Genomic DNA, 23,427 nt, shown 5'->3' on the forward strand with positions numbered 1-23,427 from the left:
CATTTGTGGCATTACTGGATAAGAACGCCACCTAAAAATATGCAAAATTAGTTATTCTGAATGATTACCAACTGTCTAACATTTTGGCCAAATTCTTAACTTTTACTGCTCATTACTCATCTATAAAGCTTTCTTAGCCTGGTTTTAAAATTTATAGAGGTGATTTTTGCTTCTCATGCTAAACTAAATAGACGAAAGCATGGCATAGGCAGCGAAAAACGCCATGGGTTCGATTCTCAGGGAACAAACATACAAAACAATAGCTTGTAATGCATTGTGCACTTTGGGTTAAAGCCAAAATCTGCAACAATGCACAGGTTTAATTGGCATTTCTACATGTATGCGGTTGCTAGGGCATTCTGGGTGGTTGCTATGGCATTGCTATAGTTGTTTGGTACAGTGATGTTTGCCTGAGCAAGCACTACAAATGATTACATTAGAAAGCTTTTTTTTGTCTTGCGAGAAGAAACTGCTGAGGCGAGAGGAGTGACGAAACGCTTCAGAAGAGATGAGAGACAGAACATGTGTTAATAGACCTCCCTAAGCCCCCACCCTCCACCCCAAACGTTCCCTCGCTCCCAGATAAGAGGGCAGAACTAACTCACTCCGGTCATTTCACTTACCGCTCCGGGATAGGAAGAGACGTCCTCCTGCTCTGTTTACTTTTCTCTCGTGTTAAGAGCTTGCAGATTGGGAGACTTACTGAGACTGGCCGTCTCTTTTTCTATCATTCCTCTCTTATCTATCGGCGTGGTTACTCAAGGGTCGGATCTTCTGCTTGGTTCTTTAAGCAGCCCAGCGAAGAGTGCAGAAGACTTTGTGGACAACCAGAAGTCCTTTATGCAACTGTGAAGAAGAGAAAGTGTTTTATCAATTACATCTAACCATGCAGTAAATTTCACCGTGTGACCATTTTGTTGTGACCACCATGAGGCTCGCCAAAAGCGGCTGGCACTTGGCACTGCTGCTGGCCACGGCCGGACTGGTGAGTTCAGGAAACGGTAACGGTCAGAGGCGAGGGGGTGGCGAGAGGCGGAGAAAGCTTCACCGCGTGCAGAACGGCCAGTGCAGCTACACCTTTGTCCTGCCGGAGATGGAGAGCTGTCAGGGCGGAGCGGACCACAACGTGGTGCAGAGGGACTCCCCGCCGGGCGAGAGCGAGTGGTCCGCGCAGAAGCTGCAGCATCTGGAGACGGCCATGGAAAATAACACGCTGTGGTTGCAGAAGGTGAGAATGACATCATAATGGGATGCAGGTGATGATGCTTACAGCTGCTATTAAGTCACATCAGACCGAGCGTAATTACGAGTCAAACATGCACATGAACAACATCAACAATGGATTATCTTCCAAGTTGGGGATAGTTCAAATAAATAACCATGATGCTGTTATAATGAAGTGTTAATTGTTAATGTCAGTCATAGGGTTTATCTTGCACCATGTTGTTTACAGATGAATGAAGGTTTGCCAAGAAATGCTCATTGTTGGAGACAGGTGCCAAAACTACATTTCCCATCATTCTCTGGGGCAGCACATTAGAATAAATGCATCATAATGCTATAGAAGAACCAATTTTGATTTTATGTTGAAAAGATTTCAACAAAAATTATTAAGAAATGGTTCTTTTAAGACACTTTTACTGAATGGCTCTTTTGGGAACCAAAATGGTTCTTCTATGCACTGTAAAAAGTTGGATTAACTTAAAAAAATCACTTCAATTGCACTGTAAAAATTCTTTGCTGCCTTACATTTTTTTGTTAAATCAACTCAGATTTACAAGTCATGTCAACTTACTATTATTTATCTTGACAAAAGATAAGTTGTTACAACTTATAAAATGAAGTTGACTTTAAAACAACTCATCTGTAGATATAACAAGTCATCTCTAGTCAAGATAAATAATAGTAAGTTGAAATGACTTGTAAATCTAAGTTGTTGAATCAAAAAAGTTTAAGGCAGTATTTTTTACAGTGTGGTAATATTTTTCAACTTAAAATTTCTGTTTGGTTACACTTTAAGTAAAAATTAAGTTGAATCAACCTGGAAGTCATTTCAACTTTATTGACTAGTGATGAGTCACCGTAACTTACCAAATAAAGTTAACAAAACTAAAGCAAATTCAACTTGATTTTAAAAGTTACAGCAACTCATCACTTGTCAAGACAGTTAAAATAACTTGTAAATCCTAGTTGATTAAACTTAAAAATGTAAGTGCAAAAATATTTTTTACAGTGAGTTTTTAAGTTCATCCAACTTTTTAAAGTGTGGCATCGCTGTGTGTAATCACCTTTATTTTTATGGTGTATACCAGATAGCACATTGACACATACTCTTTATGTTCCCCCCACTTTTACATTTATGAATTACAAGCTCATAAGTAAAAACTTTTCAGGACTTCAAGACCTACACTGTGAAAAATACACTGCTGCCTTAAAATGTTTTGTTAAATCAACTCAGATTTATATGGAGTCCCTAAGGGGACATGGAGAAAAAATTAAATAAAGTTTAGTTTCGCATGTAAAACGATCGCGTTTAATTTCGCGTGCGCACGTAAAACTGTTGTGTTTAGTTTCGCGTGCGCACGTGAAAGTTTCACGTGAGCACGTGGAAGTTTAACGTGAGCACATTTTTTTTTACTCCAATGTCACCTTAGGAGCTCGGTAGATTTACAAGTCATGTCAACATACTATTATTTATCTTGACAAGAGATAAGTTGTTACAACTTATAAAATGAAGTTCTTCATTGACTTTTTTCAATATTTTATAAGTTATAACAACTCATCTGTAGTTATAAGAACTTTAGTCAAGATAAATGATAGTAAGTTGAAATGACTTGTAAATCCAAGTTGATTCAACAAAAAATTTTAAAGCAGCAAAGTATTTTTTTACAGTGAAGAAATTATATTAAAGTCTCTGACAATGGAAATTCAAGGCATCAGTTAAGAAATTCTATTCAACATTTATGTCTTATCTAAAATACACTTATTATAGCATTGCTTCCAAAAATACAACCTGTTGAAAGCCATCGGACACAATCCAAGATATCTGCTGCTTTTTGGAGCAGTTGTGTTTGATTTCTCTTAAATAAATCTGCAATATCAGCCAAAGAAATGAAGAAGTGGATTCAAAAATCTTATAGGCAGATAACCAGAAGCCGAGTGAAGCATTCAAATGCGGAGAATAATCGGCACTTCAAGGGATTTTTTCCAAGTGACATTAATTGAGCTAATGAATAGATGAAGTGCTGAGACATAGAGTGAAACTTTGCCATGTGTGTGCATGTTTTGCAAGCGTTCAGCTCACCACCCAAGTTGACAATCAATACGGCACAAAGGGGTTCGACGTGCACCTCCACAGGAAAGAGACGCGACCCTTGACTCGGTTTAAGAAGAGGTCAAATTACGATAAGAGTCATTTTAATTATAAACACTCGCTGCTTTCATTGCCATGTGAAAACCCTGCTAAATTCATTGTTTTCTACAAAAAAATCATCCTATAAAATGTGAAGAAAGTTAAGTGAAAATACCATCTTGATATCTTTAATATTGACTGAGTTATGTCATGTTAAAGATTGAAATCAATGTTAAGGAAGCCATGGCTATGACTGCTTTGATGCTTGATCTCATAATTAGATTACGAGACTTCAGCCTGGATTTCACAGACAGGGTCACATATATGGTATTGATACATGGCAATGAGTATGAAATAGGCTGCTTAAAAACAGGATAATAACTTGTTGATCAACATCTCAAATCTGAGTTAATTAAACTGGAAAAAAATTAAAGGCATCTGTTGGTGGAAGAAGTGTAGACCTCATTTATAATTTTATAAAAATTCACCAAAAAGAATGCTTTACGGAACGCTGTCAGACAAAAGGTACAAATATTTACCATATTATACGCTAGTACCTTAAGGAACAATTTTGTACCAGTTGAATTTTAGGGGTGCAAAACAGTTAACTGCACCTTTAAAGGTACACAATAGATACTTAAGATACAGCAATGTCCCCCAAAATTGTATCAACATGTAAAGCAGGGGCAGCCGATGACTTCATTTTCGAGTGCACATGATGCAAAGCTCATCAAAACATTTATTTAGCCCGTCATGAATGTGGCTCGTCATGTCAAAATATGTGTTCGGCGCGTCATGTGAACCTATGTGCATCACACATCATGTCAAAATACGAGCCTGCTGCAGACGTTTCGAAGGGGTTTATGATAAAAGAGACGCTCGCACAGAACACATATTTTAACATCACCAGCCACATAACACATATTTTGACATTACGAGTCACACACGATGCACCTAACACATATATTAACATGATGAGCCACATATATGACGCACAGAACACATATTTTGACATGACGAGCCACAAACATGACATACAGAACACATATTTTAACATGACAAGCCACATAACACAAATTTTGACATGACGAGTCACACACGACGCACCGAACACATATTTTGACATGACGAGCCACATATATGACGCACAGAACACATATATTGACATGACGAGCCACATACATGACATACAGAACACATATACTGACATGACGAGCCACATATATGAGGCACAGAACACATATATTGACATGACAAGCCACATATATGAGGCACAGAACACATATATTGACATGACGAGCCACATATATGACGCACAGAACACATATATTGACATGACGAGCCACATATATGACGCACGAACACATATATTGACATGACGAGCCACATATATGACGCACAGAACACATATATTGACATGACAAGCCACATAAATGACGCACAGAACGCATATTTTGACATGACGAGGCACATACATGACACTCCGAACACATATTTATGCATGACGAGCCACATAAATGACACACAGAACACATTTTTTGACATGACGAGCCACATACATGACACACAGAACACATATTTTGACATGACGAGCCACATATATGAAGCACCGAACACATATTTTGACATGACGAGCCACATATATGACGCACAGAACACATATTTTGACATGACGAGGCACATACATGACACTCCGAACACATATTTTGACATGATGAGCCACATACATGACACACAGAACACATATTTTGACATGACGAGCCATATACATGATGCATCGAATGCATAATTTGACATGACGAGCCACATATATGAGGCACAGAACACATATATTGACATGACGAGCCACATATATGACGCACAGAACACATATATTGACATGACGAGCCACATATATGAGGCACAGAACACATATATTTACATGACGAGCCACATACATGATGCACAGAACGCATATTTTGACATGACGAGCCACATACATGATGCACAGAACGCATATTTTGACATGACGAGCCACATACATGATGCACAGAACGCATATTTTGACATGACGAGCCACATACATGACGCACAGAACACATACTTTGACATGACGAGCCACATACATGATGCACAGAACGCATATTTTGACATGACGAGCCACATACATGATGCACAGAACGCATATTTTGACATGACGAGCCACATACATGAAGCACAGAACACATATTGTAACATGACGAGTCACACACGACGCGTGTACATGGAAAAAAACAGACTATACTCTGGGCTTTAGGGTACCACTTTTATTTTTTAAGAGCCTACCACTTTTTACGCTAGTTATAAAATGAAAGCAAATGTGTAACTCATAAATGTTAGAAGCATTCTTGCACGTAGTCTCTGGCTTTTGCCCAAACTGTACAAACATCATGTACTGATATTAAATATAGAAAAGATGTAGTAATTAAAATGAAAATGTTTCTGAGAATCTGTCATTGCTTAACACAAGCAGTGAGTGATGTGAACTGATAATGCTGAGGGGAATGGTTGGTATTCGGAGAGCTTATGAAAGGCATTGGGGTGTCTGATTCATGAGCCGCTTCAGCTGTATAATTGCCTAGTGTTTATGGAGGAGTGTTTAGTTTACTGGTAAATGACTGTAACTGAACGGATACGCTCTCTTGCCCGGCTCCTGCAGCTCACCCTTTACCTGATAACTGCATTCACAAGCGATGAGAGACATGCTGTATATCTGACTCCATTAGCAGAAGGTTGGGGGGTGTATAGATGTATACGGAGTACATGAGGAGCCATTTGAAGTCTCTAGTCCACGGCCATTACACCAAAAATAAGCAAAGGCCTCTTTGGAAAAAGAGTTCTTCAAAGGCCAAGGGATTAGTGATTGTACGTTCCATTAACAACGGCTTGAGATATGGCAAAGCCCCAGACCCCTTTGAGTCTTACCGGATGCATAATTACAAAAAAAAAAAACTACAAGGAAAGAGCTCTCAAGACGTTCCAGTTAATGCTTGGGTCGGTATAGAAAAAAAAAGGTGGAACCGAGGGAAAGAAGCAATTGTTAAAGGGACAGTTCACCGAAAAATGCAAATTATTTACTCACCCTAGGTTGTTTCAAACTTTTGACAATTTTTTTACAAAAGTTGTTAACTGGGATGGTACCTTTCAAAAAGGTCCTACTGTATATATACCATTTTGGTACAAATATGTACCTTTGATGTACCAATATGCATCTTTAGTGTACTTTTTGAAAAGGTACCGTCCCAATGACATCCTTTGTACCTTCTTGTACCTTTTTATTCTTTTGAGTTTGAATACAAATATACTTTGTAATCAAGCAGATCTGGGGCACCACTGACTTCCATAGTAGGAAAAAATAATAATACTATGGAAGTGAATGGTGCCCCAGATCTGTTTGGTTATTAAAATTTTTTACAAAAAAAGACAAAGAAATATATAAGTTTGAAACAACTTGACAGTAAGTAAATGAAGACAAAAGTTTCATTTATTAGTGAACTATCCCTTTAACTGTTCCCCGCCAGCGTTTTTAACTCATTCGCCGCCTGCCTTTTTTTTAAAGGTCCCCGCCAGCATTTTTTTGTGATTTTCACAAAAGTTTCAAAAAAAAAAACTTACAGGAAAATGTTTTTCTAAAGATATAAAAAAATACAAATACATCAAATGAAAGAACAGACCCTCTGCTTTCAAACAAACAAACAAACAGGAATTTTTTTATCCTATCTGTATTTATTTCTCTGCTTATTAATATGGATATTTTTCTTCAAAAATATTTTTTTTAGCAAAAAACTTAAATAATTGCATTTTTGTAAAGGAATTTTGTTAGAGATCAGATTCAGAATGAATATCAAAACATAAACGCATAAATTATTATAAAAATTAATAAAAAAAAATGTTGCTTTAGATTTTTTATAAATTAGGGAAGTTCGCCATCTGGAAGATAATCACAGTATTGAGGATAACCCTAAAACCTCATCACTTACACATTTTTTATGCAAATGTTTTCACTTAAATGACGAGATATCTCTTCAATGGCGTAGAAAGAGTTAAAAAAGTTGCCAGCCAGTGCCAGCATTTTTATGATTTTCACAAAAGTTGAATGCCTTCCTTACCTTGGGTTCACACCAGTCGCGTTTGAGGCGTCAAAATCGCGTCTACCGCGTCTAGTTTGCCACTTGAACATTTTGAGTTTACTCGCTTCATTCACGTGTGAAATTCTAGTCATAGAGACAGTCACATGGTAATTGGCATCATGAGAGGGGCTTCTGCGACTCTGCTCGCTTTCTGTAATCGTGTCGCTACTAGAGCAAGCTCCTGATTGGTAAACGTGGCGCGTTTTTCGCCAAAGTTCACATTTTTCAATTTGTGCGTTTGCAGCGGCAACGCTCAGTTCGTGCCATTTGCGCAAACTAGACGCGCGAATTAAGCGGAATCGCGTCTACTGCACGCACTAAACGCCTCATTTGCGCCGCGAGACCTCCAGATGTGCGTCAACGCGTCTTCACATAGACTTAACATTGACATCACTTGCGTTTGACGTCTCTACTGCGACTGCAGCATTTAACATACTATACAGATTTTTTCTTTAAAAAATGTTTCATCATATCTTTATTATTTCTCTTTAGTACCTTTCAAATATGGGTAGGTTTCTTCAAAAAAAAAAAAAAAAAAATTGCGTTTTTGTGAAGGACTTTTGATAAAGATTCAGAGTGATGATAAAAACATACACTGAGTTTAAAATGTTTGATGTAAGAGGTTGCTTCCAGGTTTTACAAGTTGGGTAAGAGTGCCACCTGGTGAATAATAGCAGAAATATGGATTGCTGGAAAAACTCGTCTTTGGCAGGGAAGCGTTTTCTCGTCAATTGCAGGGAAATAGTTAATATGTAAAGCTGATAGTTTTACCCATTTCCAAACATTGAACAGTAGTTTATGTTTCCATTTTAACTAGCAGTGAATGTTGCGGATGGCATTGTGAGATGGTTGCTAGGCGGTGTCTTAAAATAATCCACCCACAAGTCCCAGTGATATTCTGGTCCCTATGGCACAGCCTTATGGGAAGCCTGTGGATTTTTCTACCGATTTGCGCACCAAATAAACAATCTGATTGAAGTAATAGCTACAGCACATCACTGCTTAATACATATTTGAGACATCATTCATGTCTGTAGCACAAACAGTGCAGGATGAGTTATGCGCTGAAGCTTAATATTTAGGGTCGTGGGTTAAGAGTGAATAGAGCAAATTAAAGCGAATAATAATAATAGCCATGCTTCCCTCAGCAACGCTAATTATTGGCAAAACAGCAAGATGTTAACGGTCAGCAAATCTCACAACGCGGAAATTTTGTAATGCCTGCGCATTCATCACCCTGCAATCAAAGCTCATTTTCAAGGGCTCACTTAGATGCTGTGCAAACAACGTTTAGGGTATTACATACTCGAAACAGCTTGAGCAAAGGTAACCCAATTATCAGTCCGTTAAAGAGTGGCTTTGAAATGAAGGAAAGAAAATAAAGACCTTCTCAGCATGTGATTGGTTCCTCCTAATGCAACACCACATTAATGAGTCCCTTGCATCTCACAGTCTCTTTCTCTTTGCTATTATGCATTTTATTCCTCTTTAGAGGATTGAGAGAGAGGTTGAAGGAGAAGTTTGGAAAAACGCAAAGCCTGTCGAGTTTACGACGTCTCAGCTGTGCCTTTAACAACACCGTAAAATGGCACAATCTGGGAGCCCACGAGAGCCGGGCCGTCGATTACTCTCGCTATCAACAAGCCGAATCTGAGGCGTGCACATCAAACGCTCACTCATCACAGCCCCGCCACATGTTCCTGTAAAGAATGTTCTCTCCGAGCTCAAAATAAAAGCCATAGTCTTGTGGGAAACATACAAGTATGTCGGGGGAACCCTGAGAACGAGGGAACTTTGGGCTGAGCCTTCAAAATGTTTCTAGATGTAAGAAGATCTGATTATGTTGATGAAACATGTTGTAAACACGACTGTGTGACGCAACATTTGGCACAGGCGAAATTTCATGTCCGTTTCGATTAGTTGTGCGTTCGCTTCATTTTGCTGTAAAATCCTACCAACATTTTTCAAAACGGCAAGTGTGACGCATAAAGACTGCATGAAATCGTTTGGGGAGAACAGGTTTGTATCTTTCATCTGCTATTTTGTCATAACCAGATAAGGAACAAATCCAAGTTTAGGTCATTATTCGCTGATTATGGTGCTTTTCACAGTTTGACAGCCTTAGGCGCCAAAAAATAATTATATTGAATAATACAAGAAGTGAATAACAACAAAATTCAGATATCTGCAAAAGTCACATTGAGATTTTGGCTGGATTTAAACTGCAAATCTTGATGCCCAATTCATAGTTGTTGCATGTATCAGATTTTTTTGGCCTGCTTAACATCATCTTTTAAAAGCGGCTTGTATACGATATCTGCATTTACACTAAACATTTGGCAAAACAATTCAAGGTAGACATACTGACCAGGAACAGCTTAAACCACATAGAAAGTATAATGTCGCGATATGCAATGGACACAAGATTATAGAGCTTTATTTCTGAGCGAAACATCGTCCCCGATTTGCAAGCATCACATTTTTAATAACGCAAGGCACGTGTTGAGATGGGAATATCCGACCTGTCCGATCTTACATTGTGGACACGAATACATGTATCCGATACATATCCGATTTATTTCCACATATGAATGAGGTCTGAAAACGATCTGAGAATATCGGAATCTTTGCGCTTTTTTTTCTTGCTTACACGTTCGTGGGTCATATCCGATCTGTGCCACAGGGAAAAATCCTACCCAGTCTCATGTAGATGCTTATAAATAGCACGAAGTGTGAAAATCGTGCAATACATATGCCAAATTCCACTTTGGCGTGCGTATCATAAGCCAGTTCTCCCCATTCACTTAAACGGCGCATCTTTTTTTGACATTTTATTCATTGGTTTCTCAATTTTTTCTGCTTTTCTAAACCATTTTCTCTTGGGTTTAGGGTTAGATTTCAGATTTGCTTAAGGAGGTTATTTAATATACAGGTTTCTCCATGTTTTTGACTATATTTAAGCTATGGTCGCTTGGGGTTTGGGTTAGGATGTCATTTTTATATAACAAAAAGTTGTTTTAACCCTAAACCCAAGCGAAAATGGTAAAAAAAATTAAACCAATAAATAAAACGACTAAAAAAGATGCGCCGTTTAATTGAATGGGAAGGACTGGCGTATCATATGCACGCCAAAGTGGAATTTGGTGTATGTATTGTACGATTTTCACACTTCGTGCTACTTATACGCAAATTTGTGAGACTGGGTTGAAAAATCTGAATTGAGTCACTTCAAACATGCTATGTACACGGCCTGAAGGGGGTCGCACACCGGACGAGAAGCGCAGTGCCGCGCCATGAATCTAAAAACAGAATACTTTATTTTCTATTAATGTACGCACACTGGCGGCGCTTGTCGCCAGCTGTCGGCGGCTGTCTGCTGTGACTCAGAACGCTGATCAAATCCCTGTCGCGCCACTCACAGAGTTTAACAGTAAATGACATCATATATGTCCCAAATAGTTAGCGATTAACATTGGCTGCTAACGTATAATTTGCATTTTGAAGTAGATGCTATCTGGCGCTATTCGCGCTATAATGTGCACTTCCAGTGTACAATATCTCTGAGTTGTCCTAGACGCGACGCGGTGCGCACTTTTCGTCCGGTGTGCGACCCCCTGAAGACTTTGGACAGTAACGCAATATCATGGCAAAACGTGGTAAAATACGCTACTTTGTAATATGTTGTACGACGACACGCATACGTTTTTACGATTTGCTTTCGCCCCGTTCCTTTGGGTTCAGGGGTGGGGTTTCATGATTGTTTATTCATGATAAGTGTACGCTTTTGTACAATTTACTTTGCCAACTCGTAAAATACGTATTCCAGTGAGTTCAAGCTGCAATAGCACGCACAACAGAAGAGATGCATTAAGTGTTTGTGCTTGACTCTTGTACATAGGTTTCGTCTCCTGCTGTGTTATTTGTGTGTGCTCTTCTTTGTGTGTGTATATTTAGTTTGGCTCTGTTCATGGCAGAAGGCTTCGGGTTGTTAAACAAACATTTCGCTCGTGTTTATCATTCTTAAGGAAGTGTCTTCGGGTTTGGGGAAGATGTGGACGTGGTCTTGGTCGAGCATCAGTCAACATTAGGAGATCTCCACTGGAGCCAGAACTCCTACAGAGTGACAACAACCTCACTGATAGCGATGAACTTAACAGCTATTCAGCAAATACATTTTGATGAACAGATTCAGCTGTCATTGAAATATTACTGCTTTCACAGCAGAAGACCTAACGCCGTTGAGCTGCGCTGTAACAAAAATAACTTAAAAAATTTGACTGAAACATTCGAGTGAAGTGAGGCTTTGTCCATATTGTGGGTAGATGACAGGGCACTGCTGTGGACTTTTGGGATTGTTTTGTGTGTGTGTGTTGCGGTGGCTGTTTGTTTACCGGTCCAAGTAAAGAGAGCCCACCCAAGTCTCTATGATATACTCATCTACGATTTATATCAACGCCCTCCCTGCTTCTCTAAAAATGCCTATCAAATGAAATATTTAGTTGCTCCTCAACACGCCATACGCTTTGCAAAACACTTTCACAACAACAAAAGATGCTGGATGAGATGCATGCTTAAGTTTAATGCCATACCCCAGACTCAGATTTTACGTGTACACGAATGTATGTGCACGGTCGAATGCACAGCCTTGCAAAGCATCTTCTGGGCTACACACTACATTCTCCTGTGAGAATACACACATGCACCACCTACGCATACAAAGTATGCACGGTTACAAAAATCCGACAGTCAGCGTACAGTGCATGCATACTATTCTGATGACGAAATTTGCGTCAAATGCATTGTACACAGACCGTCATGTATGCGTAAAGCTGAAATTTTACTTTTAGGTAGCGTGCACACCAAAGCTTTTACGCCAGAAGTTATGTTTTCAATTGTTTCCAATGGAAGTGGTGCACTTTTCAAAAACTGCAGTTTTCTGTGCTGAGCGCCGAGAATTGAAAAATGTTCAACTGTGGGTGAACGCTTAGGTTGTCAATGTCAGTTCTCACTCGGCCGTCCAATCACAGTGGAGGAGGGGTGGGACAAACAATCACAACAAGTAACCGGCGCTTCCATAGATATGTATAAAGGCTAGATCTGATATGAGCTCGCTCACTCATAGCATTGAGTTTAATGGTGCAGGTACTTTTAAATTATCATAACTTTCTCAAATTTCTACAATTTTTCAAACGGTATGGTTTCTTACAAACTTTATTATTGTGGCTATATTTCTGGATTTTTTGTACAAGTATGCCATAGGTACATCTTTGATGTTTATAACAAACCAAACCATTTGAAAATCGGTAGAAAATTAAGCAAGTTATGGTCATTTAAAAGTACCTGCACCATTAAAACTCAATGCTACGTACGAGTGAGCGAGCTGCCTGTGGTAAGATGGCCACCATATGGGGACATTCCACTCAATTGGCCAGCAGTGCAGGTGAGATATCTAGCCTTTATACATATCTATGGGCGATTCGCTCAACGACTGATACACAAAGCTGAAGTAGAAAAATGCTGGCAAGCGCCTACTGTCAATATCCGCCTGCCGTTTTCCGCCACATTTAAACGCTTTGGTGTGCACACCCCCTTAAAGGAATAGTCTACTCATTTTCAATATTAAAATATGTTATTACCTTAACTAAGAATTGTTGATACATCCCTCTATCATCTGTCGAAGTACTCCCAAAAGTGCTATTACGCCATAAAATATAGTTCCTCTTTTAAATCCGCTTAGAAAAGCGCCACATTTTATTTTGTACCACCAAACTTGCTCGTATAACTACTCATCTTAAATAGGAAAAACGTTGATGTGTTTGGTCACTTCTAACTTTATCTCTAAATGGTACCATTGAATGAATGGGGCTAAGCTAAATGCTATCGAAGCGTCGCAGGGCGCTCCAGCGCTTACGTGCACGCACGTTGGTTTAAACATCTTTTGCAACTGAAACTACAATAAAAGTAACTTTCTTGTTTTAGGTCTAATATGCATTTATTAACTAATAATTTCAATAATAGAAACATATTAAGAGCCCAAATTTTGTAAATGAGGGTTAGGGTTAGGTCTTTTAATGGATTCTGCCAACAAACTGGTATTTCTGAATGACTTGAGGTCGGGATGAAGCGAATTTGAAGCGTAAATACGCGCCAAGAACATTTGGTGGATATCAGTACAGGCTTTTGCATCTGAGCTCCTCATGTGTTACTGAGGTATTATGATGAAAAGCAAAGTATTGCTGTATTTTGCATTTTTTTTTGGTTTAAATTTGAGTATGCAATGTTTACACCAACCAACACATGTGAATGTACTTTCTACTGTGGGAAAATGCAAACTTTTAAGGGTCTTTGATGAACATTGTGTGTGATTATGTTTTGTGTTTACTTAGCTCAAATTATAGTGCAGTCACATTTGGATGTGTGCGTCAAAACAAATAAAAAACTCCTTTTACACAGTTTGCACGAATGAAACCAATTCATATGTCATTTCCTTTGTCTTAACTTATTCTGGGGAAAAGTGATGCATTTACTTCTCATTTAAAATACTTAGACGAGCCTAACCCTAAACCTAACCCTAACCCACACATGCACAGCAACTTTGGCTTGACCAACTGCATGCATTTTGGGTGACTATCTGTTTGTGTGACCAATGGGGGGAATTTAGTAAAATGTTATTTTAAATTTTTTATTATAGTTAGATTCGTGAAATAGGAAAAATGATACTTCATCTTGTAAAACAAACAAATGTGGTGTCCAAGTCTTTGATAAATACAGTATAGATATACTGACTATATGGGCTTGAAACCAAAGTTTTCGTAACTTGATTTCAAAAACCAAATCCCACACTTAAAGTTGTGTCCGAAACTGATTCCAGACCAGTGGCTCCTTAGTATCCTTATGTTTGTGTGCTTCAGATGAATGATTAGAGTCTTGAGGTTTACTGTTTGCTCTCATGAGGCACGGCGGTTTCTCTCGCTTTGATCAAAGGCATTTTTGTAGGTAAACTGACACTAACTGGTAGCGGTAATTTCCCCCCGCGATCACGCACACGCAGTGCCTCTTTAAAACTGCAATGACTGTCGCCATTAATTTCCCTTTAAGAAAAGCAATAAAGCATTTAAATAAGAACAGCAATGGCAGAGGATAATAAATGTGCATCCTGTTTAAGGGGCAAACATTAAGAAGGAAATAGATGTTTTTAACCTGCCCCAGTGTCTACTTGAAAGCCCATTAGTGTTGCAACCCAGAACAAGAAGTTTAGAAGAAAAAACACACACGAGTACTGGGACATCTGCTGTGTTACAGTCAGAGACCTCTTTTGTTTTTTCTCGCTGATGTGAAAATGTCAGTATACTTTGTTCTGCCAGAATTTCCAACGGGACATTACACAAATGCAATAATCCGTTATATGAAATAAAATTAATGCTTTTACAAGACACGGTAAAAATGGGACTCCTGGTTACAATTTGTTGATCTTTTTCCATACTAGAACTTCCTACCAATGCACATTGGTAATCAAAGGTAAATATGTGGTGACATTTTCTTTATAACTTAAGGCCATAGGTGCCGATAACTTTTCCTCCGGTGGGTGCTCAGCACAACAACGCGCAACACTTAAGTTGCTTAGCAATGGCAGACGCCCAGGCGCTTTGGAATGATGGATGAATTTTCTGCATTTTCTGCACAGTTTTAGACACACTAAATATGAAGCGCCCCTTATTTAGCTTATTCATCAGAGCATTGTAGATATTACACCAATCAGAGAGGCTCCCGAATAAAGTGTTTTGTTTAAAATTATTTGAGCATGTCTGCCATTTCAGTGGGAATCGGCGCCTATGCTTAAAAGCATTAGCCTGGGTGCCAGCCGATCTTAGCCCCGCCCACAAGATTTTGAGAACGGGAAGATCGGTCTGGCGTTTTTCCGTTGAGGAGCTACTATGCTAGACCCAAAGCTGGTCGAACCAATCAAATTGTCAGGGCGGGCTTTATACAGTAACGTAATGAACCACGTCACCAAAGAGCGCGTGTGTTGAATCTGTTTACAACGAAATGGCTGCCGCTGTAGAGTTCAGATGTGTGGAATCTGACATTGAGTCTGTTCTAAAAGATATTGACAGAGTATTGATTTTAAAAGAGGAACAGAGAAACGCGATCAAGGCATTTGTTGGATGTTTTTGCCGTCCTTCCTACGGGATTCGGCAAAAGTTCGACGCAACTGAAATGGGTAATGTTATCACGGCGATGCAACTCGGCGTGCACGACGAGATGGATATAATTAGCGGTCGTGGCCAGCTTCTTTTCAGAAGCCCGGAATCGTGGTTGCTGAATAAGTGGAGGGACATGCTAGGCTCCAATATTTTCAAGCCAAAATAATGGGTATCGTCGTGGATGAAGTTCACCTAACGTACAAATGGTAAGAGATAGTCTTACTGTATGACTTAGTAAATACTTAATGTTGTGATATAAATGAAATGTTGTAAACATAGGTGTTGATGTACATTCGCTAACTCAGACTTAGTATAATCACAATGTTAATGTCATTGTAGCGAAATAACTTGCAGTTCTGTCAGGCTGCAAAGACGTAATTTCAACATACGTCACACACTCCGTTGCTCTGATTGGTCGTAGGTCTATCCAATTGAGTGCAGAGGCATTTTTCGGTTGAGACACGCCTCATAATTATAGCTCAATGGAGCGGTATCAGACTCAAATTCTGACTTGAATTGAGTATGACAACGTCAGGCTATAAAAGCATGCTTAAAGGCATAAAATGAGATGATCCTTGCTACTCCGAAGTGTTGCATGTTGTAATGGGGATGGGGCATCCTCGTTCTACAGAACGTCTGATTGGTCAAAATCATGTTGAGTGCAGTATGAGTCATCAGTATGGTTTTGGTCTGTAATCTAACAAAATGCAGACTGTAAAATGTGTATATCTGCAAAAAGTGAATTAACATCAGATTATAAATGGTCCAAGCCAACACACCGTACGTGGACCAAACCAAACAAAACTCCATATTGCATAAAATCATAAATGCTCAGAATTGGGCATGCCTGAATTTAAAGCTCCCGTTCTTTCGGTGTTCTGAAGCTTTGATTGTGTTTACAGTACGCAATATAACATGTGTTCATGTTTCACATGTAAAAAACGAGGTATTTTTTACATAATTTACTTATCTGTATACCGCTCTTTTCACTGTCCTCAAAACGGGCTGATGTCTTCCTGGTTCTATGAAGTCCCTCCTTCAGAAATACGTATCGAGTTCTGATTGTGTAGTTTGTTTAGTGTGTTGTGATTCGATAGCAGCTTAGCTTGCAATTAGCTTAGGTGGCGACTGACATATTCCTGTGGGCGGAGTTTAGTCAAAAAACTGTTTTAGTGATGTCATTAAAGCAGGAGGTAGAGGGCTGTAGTCCAAACCGGCCGTTCGCTGTAGGCTTTGAAAGCTGGATTCTGTTAAAGAAAATATATATCGCCTGGTAGTGAACTTTGAGCTTTGAACTTTGACAGGTATTATTTATGTTATTATAGAAACATTACACACTAACTAGGGTTTAAAAAATGGGACCAGAAAGAACATGACCTTTAAAAGAATCATCTATGATAAAAAATTGTCTTATTTAAAAAATATTTATACCATGGGTTTGTTGAATGCTGTATTCTGATTGGTTGAGAAATGTTCCATGGGTATGCATTATTTTCGATAACCGCCTACTTTTCAAATGTCTTAAAAATAGGCACCAGAGCAATGTTTGTGGTAACCGTGATATAAGTGGAATAATTGACTCCGGTCCTTTGAAATATTTGAAAATAATGCACACCCGCGGTGTAACGGCACTCCACTTTGCGTCGTGCCGCATAACCACCTTGGGTGTGCATTATTTTCTTTTAATTCAATGGCCCGTCGTCAATTATACCTTACATATTTTTTTACATTTTTTTCTAATGATGCAGTTTTGGCCCTGCTGGTGGGTCCGTAGAGTTTAATTAAATTAAGTTATATCATGAAAATCTGACTTTTTCATGTTTAAGTGCTATAATTTGGTCCCTGGTGCATCTATCAACCTAGAAATCATGAAAAAGAACAACCCAGTAACGTTTGATAAACTATTCTCTGCAAGAATGTGAAAAAATTGAAATTTGGATCCTCTTGTGATGTCAGAAGGGGATAATATCTGCACTATTCAACCACGACACTGCCGTTTAGTGCATTTAATTTGCATTAAAAAAACACACCCAAAAACAGCACATTTTTGCTCACACATACAAAGTAGTAATTTTAACATACTATAATAAATTATCAATGGGGTATTTTGAGCTGGAACTTCACATATCTACTCTTGGGACACCAAAGATTTATTTGACATCTTAAAAAAGTTGTGAAATGTCCCCTTTAAATAAAAAAAGATAGCACTACAACTGTAAAAATTTTGCAAACGACAGAACGGAACAAAAACTAGCAAACAACAAAATTAAATTGCATTGTTTACCTAATGTTCATCTCATTTGTCTGCCAAAACGCAAGTTTGCCTATAAAACTTTATGGAAATGTTTACCAGGAGTTTTTCTATCTGTCTCAGAAAGTGTTATAAAACAGAAAGCCTATTCTACGTTCTTTAAATCTTAACCTTGTACAAAAAAAAGAGAAAAAGATCGTAAGTGCCTCATATATTACCCAATCAGCCTCCTGTCGTCCAGGGTGGATTGTGCCGCAGCCCTGAGCGTTAGCCCACAGTTTGTTTGTTTATGTTAGCTCAGAGAGAGAGGAATCACGGCTCTTTCTGCACAGCTGCACGCCCCATCCACCACAGGGTCAACAGCCTCGCTCTGATTGGTTGCAGCCCGATCTGAATTGTAAAGAAAACACGGTTTCAGAGAAGCAGTAAGGTTTAATAATCATAATAGATGTTAAAGTCTAGCTCAATCAAATATAGTCTTAACCCTTCCACCTCTAAATAATCATCCAGCAAGATTAGAGAAGCGTAATCGTTCGAGTAACTCGCCGACTTTTATCGAAGCAGCTGAGAAACGTTGCGCAATCATTTTTCACAGTGAGATCTATTGACTTAGATGTCAGATAATTGCTTGTTTGAATGTGTGTGTTCTGTGTTGAATTGTGGGTCCCTGATAAGGTAAGGTTTTAAACAAACAGATATTTATTTGTTCACTTGAACATCCACATTTCGTTGACTCAATGAAAAGAACACCCCTTAAGCCATTAAAACAAATAGAGATCTCATCGATGTTAACTAAGTAAACAGGGTCAAATAACATTACAACAAACAAATATAACAAGCACATCGATTGACGATACACCCTTCCCTGGCGATAACAGAAACAATTGCGAAATAGTTGTTATTAACATTAACTAATAACAACAATTTACAATGGACGTGCAAATGACCGCAGTGCATCATGAGGATGAAAATGGATGAAAATGTTGCATCTAAAAAAATGTATACATTAAGGGTTGGGGGTTAAGGGACTTTCCCAACTATCAACTGCCCAACTGGCCCGAATGTGGTTAGAAACTATTGTCAGATTTGGCTCCAGGGCTCTGTAGGTGGACATGTCTTATCTCATTTTGATTGGCTGCCTGATTCACAATTTTTGGGAGTCATTAATGCACCAGTTCAAGAAACAAAGTGTGCATATTAGATCCAATCACTTGACTAACTTCGGACCTATTCTCACCAAAAACATACAGCAATAACTCTCAACACCCTCACCTAACGGATGGCAACCGATATGCGCACAGTCAAAGTTCTTATTATAAACTAGCTAGAAAAAAATCACTCTGAGATAATTTCAACAGCAGCATCCTAACATTCAACAACCTTGGGTGTGTTTCCCAAAAGCATTGTTGCATGCCAAAGTTCAAGTCTGGTGAACTTGTATCTCGCAAATTCGTATCACGTGAAGACATGTGACCAGATAAAACATCGGTACGTCACGGCATGAAAAAAACTAATATGGACGAAGCAACCCCGCCAAATCGCATCAATGTTCGAGAAATATTCGCATGCTCAAAGTCTAGTGTGACCGCCCCTTTAGTCAACTATGGAACACCTGTTCAATTTCTCATTATGCAATTATCTAATCAACCAATCACATGGCAGTTGCTTCAAATTTTGAGCGTGGCATGGTTGTTGGTGCCAGACGGGCCGGTCTGAGTATTTCACAATCTGCTCAGTTACTGGGATTTTCACGCACAACCATTTCTAGGGTTTACAAAGAATGGTGTGAAAAGGGAAAAACATCCAGTCCTGTGGGTAAAAATGCCTTGTTGATGCTAGAGGTCAGAGGAGAATGGGCCGACTGATTCAAGCTGATAGAAGAGCAACTTTGACTGAAATAAACACTCGTTACAACCGAGGTATGCAGCAAAGCATTTGTGAAGCCACAACACGCACAACCTTGAGTCGGATAGGCTACAACAGCAGAAGACTCCACCGGGTACCACTCATCTCCACTGCAAATAGGAAATAGAGGCTACAATTTACACGAGCTCACCAAAATTGGACAGTTGAAGACTGGAAAAATGTTCGAAAGAGTCTCGATTTCTGTTGAGACATTCAGATGGTAGAGTCAGAATTTGGCGTAAACAGAATGAGAACATGGATCCATCATGCCTTGTTACCACTGTGCAGGCTGGTGGTGGTGGTGTAATGGTGTGGGGGATGTTTTCTTGGCACACTTTAGGCCCCTTAGTGCCAATTGGGCATCGTTTAAATGCCACGGCCTACCTGAGCATTGTTTCTGACCATGTCCATCCCTTTATGACCACCATGTACCCATCCTCTGATGGCTACTTCCAGCAGGATAATGCACCATGTCACAAAGCTCGAATCATTTCAAATTGGTTTCTTGAACATGACAATGAGTTCACTGTACTAAAATGGCCCCCACAGTCACCAGATCTCAACCCAATAGAGCATCTTTGGGATGTGGTGGAACGGGAGCTTCGTGCCCTGGATGTCCATCCCACAAATCTCCATCAACTGCAACAGGCTATCCTATCAATATGGGCCAACATTTCTAAAAAATGCTTTCAGCACCTTGTTGAATCAATGCCACTTACTTGACTGGTGTTCCTAATAATCCTTTAGGTGTGTGATCTTTCAATTTGTCAAGAGAATTAAAGCGCTGCGTTTGAAGAATGGGCATCTGCGTTCATGCTTTAGTATGCTGGGAGAACCCTACAGTGACACAAGTGGGAACTTGCGTTTGAATGAGACTTCGGAAATAAACCGAAACAACAGAGAATGTGATTAGAACGACAATGTGTAACAAAGTTTCTCAAACTATGCATCGCACTATGGTGGTAATTCAGCGCGTTAAACAGCATAATCTATTACGACTAATATTTTGCTTGAAAAAGTGCTATAGGTCATTAAAATTAATGTAACCATATATTTTTATGTAATGCAAATAACTTTCATTCCTTTTTTTAAACTACAGCCAAAGTGAACTATTTTCTTGACATTCACGTATGAAAAAAAGTTTTTTCTGATAGACACAAGCTGAATACACACTGCATGAACCACTGGACCCCATGGTTTGTGGTTATCTTTTTTATTACATTACCAGAAGTTTTGACTTTATACAATAAAGAAATAAAATATAAAATGATATCTGATATTTCCCTGGTGAACCTTTTGTTCGTATGATGGATTGGTCTCTTTTCTTAAGAGCTACTTGGCAGGTCACATTATCAAATTGTGCTGTGTGCTTTATATCAACTTTGACAGAAAAATGATATATTCCCATACTGTATATTTCAGCACAGTTATGGATTTTACGATGTATGAAGGATTACCAGGTCTGATGGCCTCACAGAAAAAAAAACATACCCAAAAATCTTGAATTTGGCCAACTGCAGTGAGTTTTCGGCAGTTTTATGACACCTGCTGCGCCTCACTTGTTTCCCTTGCAGAGGAAAAAAATCGCACCAATGCTGTTCACGTAAATACAGCTCAATCGTACACTGTTGGAAAAAGATGGTTTCCACATTTGCACAAAGAAGAGAAACTTGAACTTATTTGATGCAATGTCTACCGCGTCATTCTCATCAGTACCACTGTAATCCCACAATCCAGGATTGCGACTGAAGACTTACATGGAAATGAACTGAAAATGCTTGTATACCTTGACTTAAACAGTCTCTCTTTCACTTTCAGAGCATCTCAACTTGGCAAATCTTGTTGTAAAAACATTGCTGGCCCTCACGACTATACAGTATCTTTGCTAAAATGGGTTCAGACACTGAATTCAAACTCTTTCCAATACAAACAAACATAGCAAGGTTATGCGAGTCACATGACACATTTCCTATAAAGTGATTGTTTTATTTAAATTAATTATTTTATACAAACCTAATTTATTTTTTGAAAACAGCCTTGACATTTTTGGATTATTATTATGTACAAAGGTTAAAAGTTGTCTGATTTTAGCATTATAATAGCACGATATAACCAATATTACTATAGTATAGTTTGTATGTAGTCTACTGTCAATTGTCACACTAAATGACATTACATAATATACACTCACCTAAAGGATTATTAGGAACATCTTTTTAATACTGTGTTTGACCCCCTTTCACCTTCAGAACTGCCTTCTACATGGCATTGATTCAATAAGGTGCTGAAAGCATTCTTTAGAAATGTTGGCCTATATTGATAGGATAGCATCTTGCAGTTGATGGAGATTTGTGGGATGCACATCCAGGGCACGAAGCTCCCGTTCCACCACATCCCAAAGATGCTCTATCGGGTTGAGATCTGGTGACTGTGGGGGCCATTTTAGTACAGTGAACTCATTGTCATGTTCAAGTAACCATTTTGAAATAATACGAGCTTTGTGACATGGTGCATTATCCTGCTGGAAGTAGCCATCAGAGGATGGGTACATCATAACAAGGCATGATGGATTCATGTTCTCATTCTGTTTACGCCAAATTCTGACTCTACCATCTGAATGTCTCAATAGAAATCGAGACTCATCAGACCAGGCAACATTTTTCCAGTCTTCAACTGTCCAATTTTGGTGAGCTCATGCAAAGTGTAGCCTCTATTTTCTATTTGTAGTGGAGATGAGTGATACCCGGTGGGGTCTTCTGCTATTGTAGCCTATCCGCCTCAAGGTTGTGCGTGTTGTGGCTTCACAAATGCTTTGCTTCATACCTCGGTTGTAACGAGTGATTATTTCAGTCAAAGTTGCTCTTCTATCAGCTTGAATCAGTCGGCCCATTCTCCTCTGACCTCTAGTATCAACAAGACATTTTCGCACACAGGTCTGCCGCATACTGGATGTTTTTCCCTTTTCACACCATTCTTTGTAAACCCTTTTAATGGTTGTGCGTGAAAATCCCAGTAACTGAGCAGATTGTGAAATACTCAGACCGGCCCGTCTGGCACCAACAACCATGCCACGCTCAAAATTGCTTAAATCACCTTTCTTTCCCATTCCGACATTCAGTTTGGAGTTCAGGAGATTGTCTTGACAGGACCAGACCCCTAAATGCATTGAAGCAACTGCCATGTGATTGGTTGATTAGATAATTCCATTAATGAGAAACTGAACATGTGTTCCTAGTGATCCTTTAGGTGAGTGTATATATTCAACATTCATAGTTTCAGTAATTAAAACCCTTAACGTATCCTAGTTTGAGTAATACTTATGTGCCCAATCACTGCATGTTAGTGTAGTTCTTGTGACAACTAACCCCAGTCTTCTCTATATATGGCATATTTACCAGGACAAATAATCTGTGTCAAATGATCTATTTAATGCATTATGTGTCTGAGAAATGTCTTTTACACTAAAAGAAGGTGAAAGGTTATGCAAAACAGAGAGGCAGGTGGAAAAATTAATATCCCTCCTATGCAAAGGAGGCTTGTTGAAAAGACAGAGAGCGAGAGCAGATT

The 23,427-nt window shown here is 39.0% G+C and overlaps 1 protein-coding gene across 1 annotated transcript in view; it reads left to right on the top strand.

The window, feature by feature from the left end:
• The first annotated feature begins 390 nt into the window (after positions 1–390).
• The window catches only part of angpt4 (angiopoietin 4), a 50,700-nt gene continuing 27,663 nt past the window's right edge, over positions 391–23,427 (top strand). The window contains exon 1 of the mRNA XM_055213435.2: positions 391–1,228. Coding sequence (XP_055069410.1) covers positions 929–1,228 — 300 coding nt within the window. The 5' untranslated portion in view covers positions 391–928. The remainder of the gene's footprint in view (positions 1,229–23,427) is intronic.

This window comes from Misgurnus anguillicaudatus, chromosome 8 (genome assembly GCF_027580225.2).
Source record: "Misgurnus anguillicaudatus chromosome 8, ASM2758022v2, whole genome shotgun sequence".
Taxonomy (NCBI): domain Eukaryota; kingdom Metazoa; phylum Chordata; class Actinopteri; order Cypriniformes; family Cobitidae; genus Misgurnus; species Misgurnus anguillicaudatus.